General features: G+C 43.5%; 4 protein-coding genes across 4 annotated transcripts; 3 read left to right on the top strand and 1 right to left on the bottom strand.

Annotated features, from left to right (window-relative positions):
• Positions 1-25: 25 nt before the first annotated feature.
• Positions 26-598, bottom strand: K450DRAFT_235897 (uncharacterized protein). Its single transcript, XM_051588169.1, has 3 exons — positions 468-598; positions 299-402; positions 26-221 (listed from the first exon to the last, which is right to left on the bottom strand). Exons 1-3 carry the CDS (start codon positions 547-549, stop codon positions 123-125), a joined length of 285 nt encoding a protein of 94 aa, XP_051445779.1. The 5' UTR covers positions 550-598; the 3' UTR covers positions 26-122.
• A 92-nt stretch (positions 599-690) lies between these two features.
• Positions 691-2736, top strand: K450DRAFT_235890 (uncharacterized protein). Its single transcript, XM_051588168.1, has 8 exons — positions 691-737; positions 797-1010; positions 1081-1138; positions 1214-1535; positions 1635-1695; positions 1774-1970; positions 2028-2138; positions 2219-2736. Exons 1-8 carry the CDS (start codon positions 699-701, stop codon positions 2690-2692), a joined length of 1476 nt encoding a protein of 491 aa, XP_051445778.1. The 5' UTR covers positions 691-698; the 3' UTR covers positions 2693-2736.
• A 4415-nt stretch (positions 2737-7151) lies between these two features.
• On the top strand, positions 7152-8889 carry K450DRAFT_235870 (uncharacterized protein). Its single transcript, XM_051588167.1, has 4 exons — positions 7152-7258; positions 7340-7956; positions 8129-8425; positions 8507-8889. The coding sequence occupies exons 1-4, from the start codon at positions 7233-7235 to the stop codon at positions 8578-8580; spliced, it is 1014 nt and encodes a 337-aa protein (XP_051445777.1). The 5' UTR covers positions 7152-7232; the 3' UTR covers positions 8581-8889.
• Positions 8845-10787, top strand: K450DRAFT_235862 (uncharacterized protein). The gene is made up of 3 exons (XM_051588166.1): positions 8845-10157; positions 10227-10435; positions 10524-10787. Exons 1-3 carry the CDS (start codon positions 9193-9195, stop codon positions 10643-10645), a joined length of 1296 nt encoding a protein of 431 aa, XP_051445776.1. The 5' UTR covers positions 8845-9192; the 3' UTR covers positions 10646-10787.
• Positions 10788-11112: the final 325 nt, after the last annotated feature.

Raw genomic sequence — 11112 nt, 5'->3', positions numbered from 1 at the left:
TTTTAATTCATTGTAATGGTGCTAATTCAGGCGATGGTCTATTATTTACAAGGGGATTCAGTGGAACAAAGAAACTATCATAAAAACAAATTGAGTTGAACCTCATGATATTGGGGCGAAGCTTAAGCAGATGGGGTCTCGTTTGATTTGAAAAAGCTCTTGGCGGTAAATGCGCCTTGTCCGTGTGGAGGCGTGGTCTTTCTCGAGACATAAGGTGCGAGCTGCAAGTGACATCAGTTAGTTGAATGACCAAGGTTTCCTATGACATGCACAATGAATCCCCTTGCCGCACACTCACGTTGAAATCGGTCATGTCAGGCACAACGTAGGTTCTGACTTTCTTCCAGTCGACCAAGTATCCTCCACGCTTAGTGTGGCGACCCATCGCTCCTGATCCGGTACCTAATGCGAATGCAATGTCAGCGAAGGAAGTAGAGGAAGTTGATTTGAATGGAAAGGTCCATTACCCTTGTAAAAATTATGTCCTCTTTTTGAAGTCAATTGCTCACGGCGAGCTCCACGGTATAAACCTCTGATGACTCCAAACATGTTGAATTCGAAGAAAGATCAAAAATGTATGGCAATAAAAAAAAAGGTGCTCGGTCGGCAAGGGTTGAAATTTTGTGTGGCTTGGGCCCGACCCTGGGTTTCCTGTCAGTCACGCTGCTGCCCGAAAATCGGGTCAAGCTGTCTGAAGCATGCCCATAGTTGGACATGAGGTCAAGAGCACGCCAGAGGTAACAATTCCGCCAATGCCACACCTTCACCTTCCATGGTTGCTGACGATGATGCATAGGGACCAGACGTGGTGTTTACCATATTGACCCCAGAATATGACCTGACGGAGCAAATGTCAGCCAAGCGAGCACTACAACTCGATCCGAACATGGTCTTTGTCTATCGAGAAGTCCATTCCAACGACAGACCCAAGCAAATGATAGAAACTGACTACGGCGTGATATCATCTGATACCGAACGGATGATTACGAATTACCTCGACGAGGGACACAGTAAGTTGGCTAAGCTCCGCCGCCACGACAACACCCAACTTGTTAAATTGAAACTATGTACAAACTACAGCCCAAGCTACCTTGGAAATGATCAATTCTTCCGTTGCGTCTGGGCGACGTCCAACAATGTAGGTGAATAAATACAGCTTAATTCGAATTGACTGGCCTATCACTTACCCTAAAGAAACAACCCCCTTATATAGAGCCATCATTAATATGTTGATCAATATAATCATCGATGATAACACCATCAACCTTACTATATCCAAACGAACGTCGTTGTGCCGGCAGAGTGTGAAAGTCTTATTCTTAATCTTGGAATGTCACGGCCCTCGTCTGTTTGACCCTCTGTGGAACAGCTTCAGAGTATCGAAATCAACGCAGCGGAGCCGCAACAAATTAAGCAACGATGAGGATGACATGCAAGATGAATGCACTTTGCAGCAATACGAAGACTTTTTCGACTTTGTCAAGAGCGTGTTCCAGCAGCGTGATACATCTGAGGGGCAAGACAAGCAGAAACAGGTTAGTTGGCTGCTTCATTGTGTTGGTTGGTCTCTCCTGGTACGATACTGATTGGTGGCCATTTCTGGCTTGGTTTTTTGGGGGGAAATCATCCCATAGCACGGTTTATTGCTCGATTTTTTAATCAAGGTGTTGGAAGCGGATATTCAAAGCCGAAGAGGTAAAAAAAAAAACCATTAGGCGGGCCATCGATGTGGTTCAAGATAACAAGACTCACCTGACTGTTGTTGTTGTTCAGAATCGCATGAGGAAATGAAGAAAGCCACCATTATTAGACTACTAAAGGCCAATGCATTCAAATCCAACTTGGTTCGCGAACTGGATTCGATCTTCAGCTGTTATGACACCACACTCCCTTATGATTATATCCCCCCTACCACGCTTGAATACCTGCGCACAGATGTATATACACTATCTACTCGAATATTGAATATGGTAAGTACGGGATGGCAATCATGTTTAGATGGTCTCAACTGATATTCCTGTTCTCAGTTGGTTATATGCGCCTACACAGACGGCGTACTGGACACCACGAGCTTTGAGGAAGAGACGTATCGACAATTTTCTCGATTGCATGGTCGGCAATGTTCATTTTTTCTAGAGGTAAGGCCCGCCCCGCGATGTTCAATACAAACACAGGAGATAGATGCATTAACCGGTCGGCATTTTCCCTTTGAAAAAAGAACATTTCCAACCCGGCGTTTGTATCAACTCTGTGTGGACTCGCGTTTAGTGATTCTGATCTCTCCATGGTCCCTGATGAAGCTCTCAGTTTGAAACACAATCGCAGCCAGGTGGTCAAGAAGATCTTCGACTTTGACATGATGACACGACCCATATCTGTCAACACGATCCAAGATATCTGGCGACACGTGATGATTATGTCGAAACGGATTTCATGTTACTTGGAATGCAAAACGTTGCGGTTTGGAACCGTGGTGATATCTGGACTAACAGAGGATGAAATGTGCCTTATCTGGGAGACCGGTTCCCTTGCCATGACCCATTGGCGAGACCATATCTCGGCGTTGTTGATGCTCCCACAGATTGCAAAGCATAAAGCATTGAGCTCTGAGCAAGCTGAGCGATACAGGGACTACCAATCGATGATTGAATTGACTATAAACATGACGCAACTGTGTCTAGACGTTGTCTAAACCTTGCCATCAACAAGGTGGCTTCCATCCCCATATCACGTGGCAAACCCAAGAGTAGCCAAAAAAAAAAAAAAAACCAGCGGTATATCACTCCCAATCGATAACAACAAGAATGGAGACTTTTTTTTTTTTCACAAGGGGCTGGCTGACAAGGTCGTATGACGGGATGGAGCTCAAAATGGCCCTCATCTTAATCAAGAATTGGATGTTCACAGCCATTTGTCCTTTGTACACAATTGTAAAAAAATAAATATTGTGTCTTCTCATGAAATGGATGCACGACGATCATCCTTTAAAGTGCACGGAGCTTTGCATTTGTCAAAGCGGGCGCCGGAGAAGGCTCTCCGACAAGCTTAATTTGGATATTTTGTAAGGATCTCGTGCTGTTGTTTACATTTGGCTGTCTGCTGGTAAGCTTCTATTTTATGTAAGCAGTATGCAAAAGGGTGGTGGGTCAAGATCGCGGGGTAAAGGTGGGGTGAAAGGCTATATACTGTGTGCGCTGCCAAAAAAAAAATAAGAGAGAACAAAAAAATAATAATGATAAGAAAAAAAATATGTGTGTGCACAGATCGATAATGCAATAGCTTGTGGGACAGAGGAGAAAAAAAAAATCCTTGTGGGTTTTAAAGTAATATAGCAGATAAAAAAAAAAAAAGGAGAAACAATAAGAGTGGCGTGTGTGTGAAATTGATAGAAGCTGGTCCTTTTTTTTTTCTTCCAGAGAGGGTATTGGTGATGTGGAGCGAGAAGCTCTTTTGGTGTGTGCTTTTTTTTATTATTATCGTCCGTCTTCAATGCAAAGATTTGATTCAGCCAACCAGCCAGAGATGATGAGAGTTTTTACTGCTTGTTGATGTGTTCTTCCTTTTCATATAGAGGGTTGCTATTCCTTCTTCAGCATGCCTTGCTGTTGACATCTATAGAAACGGGAGGTTCACTCAATTAGATCTCATTCACATGAAAATGGCAAAAAAAGCGTTTCATCTTACCTCTACAGTCGGTTACCACACGAAGGACACCACGTCGTGGCATAGTAAATCTTGTGAAGCAGGCAATAGTTACCGCCTGGACCTTTATGTGAAGGCGTATGTCGTTTTGCGGATCGACGATATAATAACATGGAGTGGAAGAAAGAGAGGTGATGAAAAAGAAAAAAAGCAGATGGGAACCAGTCGTTTATATTCTTTTGAAGGTGGCTAATAAAAATAATAATAAGTGCAGTCCAGCCAGGCTAAATAAATGATAGCGAACTGGAGTACAGTATGTCGGATTGATCAAGTATCCACAGGTCATGGGAAGAAGGACTGGTTGTTTATGTGGGGGGCTCCCTCATTCTAGAGAGCGAGTTATTGAGTGCCCGCCTTCCTCCGCTGTGCCAGGGTAGCAAAGACAGGCTAGACCTGAGGGCAATGTCCATAGCTTGTAACTGGAAGTTATGACAATCAAGCATTTGCTGTGCCATTTTCAGAAAGATCGTCCAGGCACTGTCCAATTTTTTTTTCTTTAATATCTAGAACATTAAAATACGCGGCGCAGTTTGGTCTCCAGGCGACCAACAAGCAAAAAGAGAAAAGCCTATCCCCCCCAAAAAAAAACCTTGCTGGCTTCCACCCATGACCAACCCAGTGTAACCAGACCCCCAAAGGATAACCAAATAGAATGGAGCAACTTTAAACTCGTCGCCTTCCCGCACTTCCGAGTTGCAGGCAAGACTAGGACGAATAGCCGACTTGAACGGAATCGCATGCCGCTCCATCGTATGCATCTGAGTGTTTAAAAAAGGGTAGTAAGAAAAAGAACATTGCATTAGAAATTGGCTTCTGCTTGCTGCAGTGATGTGATCTATGCACTGAGCTTTTTGTTTTCCTTATAGTCCACTTGGCTGGCTTGAAGGGTTATACATGCTTGTAAACGAATAACAGCCAAAAATGTTTTATAATGATCCTGAGATCACATTCCCTATCTTCGGCCAACCATTTCTGGGAGGGTTAAATGAACGCGAAGTGAAATCATGACTGGTATAGGCAGGGTATGACATGCCCTCATTTCCCTCGATGCTGGAAGAATAAAATAGTTCTTTGATCGCCAATTGTTTCCCAATACCCCGCCATTGGTTTCAGATTGATGATCATCAAAGTGGCTCGTGGGTTCCTATCAAGCTACCGGTGCATTGGGTCTACTCAAATGAAAAAATGTCATTTGGGAGTGCGGTAATTTCTCTTTTCATAGTAGATGCTTTAAGTATGATATATTATATATATATAGAAATTGAGATACAGGGAGAGTACAAAAAACAAAGGTGATGATGCCATGACGATGAAAAATAGATAGCTTTTGGGGTTGTTTTGATTTCTTGCTTCTTCTTTTAATGAAGCCATCCTCGGTTGGAAGGCAAGCAATTGGAAAGGAGGATCAGTCGATGACGGGTATGATTGGTGCTCTGCATATCCTCAATACTATGTTTGCAGGTTTTTTTTTTTGGCCTCCAGCATTGTGAGTTCCCAGGGGAGGATTGGTTCCTTTCAACGACTTGAGCGTGCGCAATCAGGGCAATACGATGTAGTGAATTGCCGTTTATGCAACAGACAATAGTTAGGCCGAGAATTAGAAATCAGGAGAGCTTCGCTAATACGCTGTTGCAATGAGAATATTGACATTGTACAAGAAAGCGTTTTAAAAAAATAAAATAAGTGGGAACGGTGGGATAACCCATTATATATATATATAAAAATCTGAGTGTGAGTTATGTGTATCTAAAGAAAGAAAAAGGATTGGGTTCGCGTCACCGCTTTTTTGAAGGATGGGATTGACTGCTTTCAGTCCTTATGCAATGCACTGGGGGTGGGACACGTAACGGACCCATGTTTAGAGCACGGCCTTCTCTGAGATCGGAGTGGATCTCCCCCAAAAAAAGAGATACTTCTTCTCGCCCTCTCGGACACCTTGACCCCATGAGCCACGCTGTATATGATAAGGTGTACAGGTTTGGGGGGGGGGACGTCGACAGCTTATTTTTGGGAGTAACGGTTGCACATTCTACTACCCTCAGCCTAACCACCTTTCTTGTTCCTGATGCAATCCGGTTTTATTGTATATTTTTTGCTCAGTAATCCAAACACAAATACCGATCAGTTCCGGGAAAAGAAGCGTATGGGTTGCTTTACCAGTTGGGTTGGATGTTGATGGGAAAAAACTGAACCAACAACAAATGTCAACAATAACAAAAAGGAGACCTGATTTATGGGCTCTACTCTTTTGATGGGGCATGATATCACGGGTTCAGGGCTGGGCAAGATGACATTGACTTGCTTGCCATCCAATGTAACAAGCATGTCAGTAGTCCACTCGGCAGACCGAAATGGAAAAGGTGTCGCTTCGTCTCACCCTAGTGAAATCACATAGCCCAGTCTAGTGTTTAATGGCGCAAGGTTTTGAGCGACCTTGAGGCCATGATTGGTCAAGAGTCCACTGTTCTCTGTACTTTGCTACTGACTGTGCTACTACAACTCAGCTGTGTTCCTTCTCTACCAAAGCCTCGACCATGAACATAAACAGCAAATAAAAGAAAACGAGGTTCTTTTTTATTCTTTCCATTACTGTGAGGTAGGGGTTGCATCGCATTGGATCATTTATTCAAACTTCGAAAAAGCCAAAACTGAAAAAGACAAGTCACAAATACGGCTGGCTGGCTGACTGACAAAAAGAAGGCTCGGTATGCCCCGCTCTCTAGCTGTGAACTGCGGGATGGGAGTATTCTTTATCCACAACGACGGTAAAAAATTTTTTACTTAGTCTAACACTAACGCAATTGTGATCTACTATGGAAATTCTCTTTATTATTAATCCAAGAAGGTGTTACTTTTATGACTCACACTCGGATGGTAGTGAAGAAAAAAATGGCATGTTTAATAATCAACGTTATGAAGTGAGATAATGTCACCCCCAGCGAGATAGGTAGCAGTGAGCGTAAAAGCAGATCATCCGTGGATAGCACTCCCCATGTGGACCCAACTCAGACGACATTAGAGGTCAAGGAGCCTCAAATAGTCATACAAGGAGCCCTTGAAAGCCCGCATAAAATTCAAGGCAGAGGGACATCGTCGTTATCGCATTATCAGCGACTCAGATCGATTGAAATTTATTGGGCATCTAACGAGCGTGTGTCATAAAAAATCTCCAAGGTCAAATTTCCATCTTAAATTGAAGCTGGATCAAAATAAATGCCGGCATCGATGCTCAAGGTGTTAGACATATCCCCTTGACTAAGGCCGTCGGTTTACATCCATTGTAAGCTTATTCAAGTCATCAGTCCATTCTCTTACTGTTTGGTTTTTCAGTTGTAGCTCAGTCGCTCATATCAGATTGGGGTTAGGGTAGCCGTAGTTTGGGGTTTTTGGACTGCTTACTTTATGCTCACGTCAGTGTTATCCAAAGCGTCGCTTAAGAAAAAAAAATACTATAAATTGGCCGTGGATACGGCGATACCCATGTTACTTCGTTTTCACTTTTAAACAATCTTCTAAAGTACTCTACAAAAATGGCTATTGGTGTTGGTATTAACGGGTAAGTCACAGCAAACCATTCGGCATTGTAACGCGTTGAATCGATTTGATGACTAAATAATGCTCTTGCTTATCCCAACAGATTTGGTCGTATTGGCCGTATCGTTCTTCGCATTGCTTTGGAGAACCCCGAAATCCAAGTTGTCTCTGTCAACGATCCCTTCATTCCTCTTGAATATATGGTCTACATGTTCCAGTATGACTCCACCCACGGTCGCTTCAAGGGTACCGTTGAGGCTAAGGATGGCAAGCTCGTTGTCAACGGCAAGGCCATCAACGTCCACACTGAGAAGGATCCCTCCCAGATCCCTTGGGGTAAGGACGGTGCTGACTACGTAGTTGAATCTACTGGTGTCTTCACCACCATTGACAAGGCAAAGGCTCATATTGCTGGTGGAGCCAAGAAGGTCATCATCTCTGCTCCCTCTGCTGATGCTCCTATGTTCGTTGTTGGTGTCAACTTGGATGCCTACAAGTCTGAATATGAAGTCATCTCCAACGCTTCCTGCACCACCAACTGCCTTGCTCCTCTCGCCAAGGTCATCGATGATAACTTCACCATCGTTGAAGGTCTTATGACCACTGTCCACGCTACCACTGCCACCCAAAAGACCGTCGATGGTCCCTCTGGCAAGGACTGGCGTGCTGGACGTGGTGCCGGTGCCAACATTATCCCTGCCTCCACTGGTGCCGCTAAGGGTGAGTAAATCTTTTTGGGGTGCATTCGGCTGGGTTTGCATGGCTCGGAATTTATAATTCCAATGGAAGGGGGTGGGCGTCGGCATAAATAATGTTGGAATTACCCAACCAACGTGGTTTGATGTTTTGGTTTTCAAATACTGACGTGACCTTTTTTTTTTTTTGCTTTCAGCTGTCGGTAAGGTCATCCCCCACTTGAACGGCAAGCTCACTGGTATGTCCTTCCGTGTTCCCAACCCTGATGTCTCTGTTGTCGATCTTACTGTCCGCATCGAGAAGGCTGCTTCTTACGATGACATCAAGACCGCCATCAAGAAGGCCTCTGAGGGTCCCATGAAGGGCATTCTCGGATACACCGAAGACGAAGTTGTCTCCACTGATTTCCTTGGTGACTCCCGCTCCAGCATCTTCGATGCTAAGGCTGGTATCTCTTTGAACCCCAACTTCGTCAAGCTCATCTCTTGGTATGGTACGTATCGGACAATGTCATTTTCCAATCATGTGAAACCCGATATCTGAAAACACCCGCGCTTACGCTATTTCTTTTTAGACAACGAATACGGTTACTCTTCCCGTGTTGTCGACCTCTTGGCTTTCGCTGCCAAGAAGGATGGTGCTCTCTAAATGCATCAACCCTCACACTGGTTTGATTGATGGAGGACCTCCTTATGTACATACTTATTAGCTACTCCATCCCCATACAAGAAATTGGAACGAAACTTTGCCACATACATTGTTTGGAATAAAAAAAAAAAGTACCAAATACGTGATACCAACGTCGGGCTTGAAGCAACAGCCACCCATGAGTGTAGAAACTTTCTCACGGCTATTCGCATTGACATCGTAACATAGTCCGTCTTTCGCCGGTATTGCACATGTTTATTACTGGTTGTTCACTTCATGTGAACGCGTAACGTTTTCTTTTCATATCTTGGGGGTCCCGAACATACATTATGGTTCACACCGTGGTGTCGTTTCGGGTTCAGCGTAACACTGTGCCATGCATGGTTTTATCACAAGGTGATGTCAGGATGGTATCAGTCGTTGAACAGCTTGACATAATTTGATCTGGTCAGACGATGTATCTCAGAGACATATATTTGATATGGTTCAGAAGATGCCATTCAGATCTATTGAAATATATCGACGCGGTGAAATAAGGGCTCAAAAAGAAGGGAAAATTGTATTGTAGATAGTTTTATAACCTGGCTTGGTCTGTTTCTCTTATCTACCGCCATGTACCTTCTACAGTTACCAACAGAGGTGTTGACTGAAACTCTGTTATACTTGGACGACGCTTCTTTGACCACCGTTGCACTATGTAACAAGCGACTTTCACAAATCTGCTCGTCGGAGATTCTATGGAAAAAATTAAGTGCTTCGTTTAGAATTTCGGATCGGGAGCAACCTCCTACATTTTCGTACAAGGCGCTGTACCAAAAATTGTTGACAAAGTATGCCTGGTTGTTGGGGTTATGGCAGTCCAATCACACCTACCACGGCTCTCTACTGCTGGTTTCCTTCGATCCAGACACGGCCTCTATCCAGGGAACCTTGGTGCGGGCACAGGAACAAACACCTGGACAAGTCAACGTCTGGTCACTTGACCACGGCGTGGTGATCATTGACCCCAAATTCCACCAATACCGACAAGACCTCTTTCGTATCTCTCTCGACCCGGAGGGAAATGTATTGGTTCAGCTGCTGCAGCAAGGATTTCAATCTATTCACTGGGAAAATAATGTCAATATTGTCGAGTGTTCGTTTGATAACCACGATGACTGCCCTTACCTGTGGTCGTCGGTACGAACCGCTATGCGCCATAACACCGACCGAATCATAGAACCACCCAGTATGCCTCGGAAGCAATCCACTCGGGCATTCACGTTCAGCTTACCCGCAGACGATGTATCCGAGGTCGGCAGTCTAAACCGTTCACAAATACCCACGCAATCCACTTCGTCAGCAAGAAAACTATTCCATTGGATGGGCACTTCGAACGCATGGCTTCATGACCTTCCGCAATTTTGCAAACTACCCAGCTCGCTGACTCGAATTCAAGATGCTATCAAACCGAGTCACTTGAACGTCAATTTGCTGAAGCAGATGTCTTCTTTCCAAGTGGACAAGTATGATGGATTTCCAGAGGGTCTGTTCAGGAGTTATTATGGTTCCCACGGGCTAGAATACCTGATCATTAGGTGAGTGAAAGAAAGACTAGCTAAATTGTATACCGAGACACAAGTGAGTGATACTGACTCTTTCATTAGACACGACAAGAAGAACCACAAACTGGTCTGTCACAAAGTCACGGGTGACCTTAACATCCCTCGAAGCGAAATTTCTTGGCTTGTGCCTGATACAAGCCAGCATTCACGCGTATGTATAGAAGAGGAATTTGCTTCGGCCCTTGCATATGATGCTCTAGGTCATGTAGCATATCAGGGCTTTAGTGGAGAACGTATGATTCCTGCTGAACGTAAGTTTTGACAAACAATGTTTCATTTCTTCCAAGTTTGTCAGTCATGTCATTTTGGTTTTTAACACCATGACTCTCCCCTTTGCAGTCATTATTGTCAATCAAGACAAACTTGCGCTACATTGGAGAGATCTGCTACAGATCATTATATATAATAGATGTACCTTGGAAGATTTCAACCAAGTTTTAATGCAAAATTCCTCATGGTAGTAGAGGCAACCCATTGATTAAGTAATGATAATATTGAAGTAGATATATTTTCATGCGAGAGGTATTGGCATACAACGTATGTTATAGAAAGCCTTAACCTGTATATATGTTATGTTAATAGAATGCATCTTTTTTCAAGAAATTTTCATGGCTTGACTATATGATTGTGAAGTTTCTTGAATGTTGAGCATTTTGAATTTTTAAAAAAATTAAATATGGCAATTTTTGCAAATCTTGTATGTCAAAAGTGGTTCTCATAATATGAGATTAACCAACAACACTTAAAATAAGAAGAATATTTACACGAATGAACCGTGAGTTCTACTAAGGCAGGAGATGCTATATACCAAAATGATACTACTTGACGACTTTGTCGAACCGACCGTTCTTGATCATAATAGTGTAAGCTTGTCATTGCGAAAAGACACTGTATTTTCATCGTGTATTCATGTCTTCAATAACAATCG

The sequence above is a fragment of the Umbelopsis ramanniana genome, assembly GCF_025399195.1.
Source record: "Umbelopsis ramanniana AG unplaced genomic scaffold K450scaffold_19, whole genome shotgun sequence".
In the NCBI taxonomy this organism is placed as follows: Eukaryota; Fungi; Mucoromycota; class Umbelopsidomycetes; order Umbelopsidales; family Umbelopsidaceae; genus Umbelopsis; species Umbelopsis ramanniana.
The sequence above is the reverse complement of the archived record's forward strand: the minus strand, read 5'-3'. Positions and strand labels throughout refer to the sequence as shown.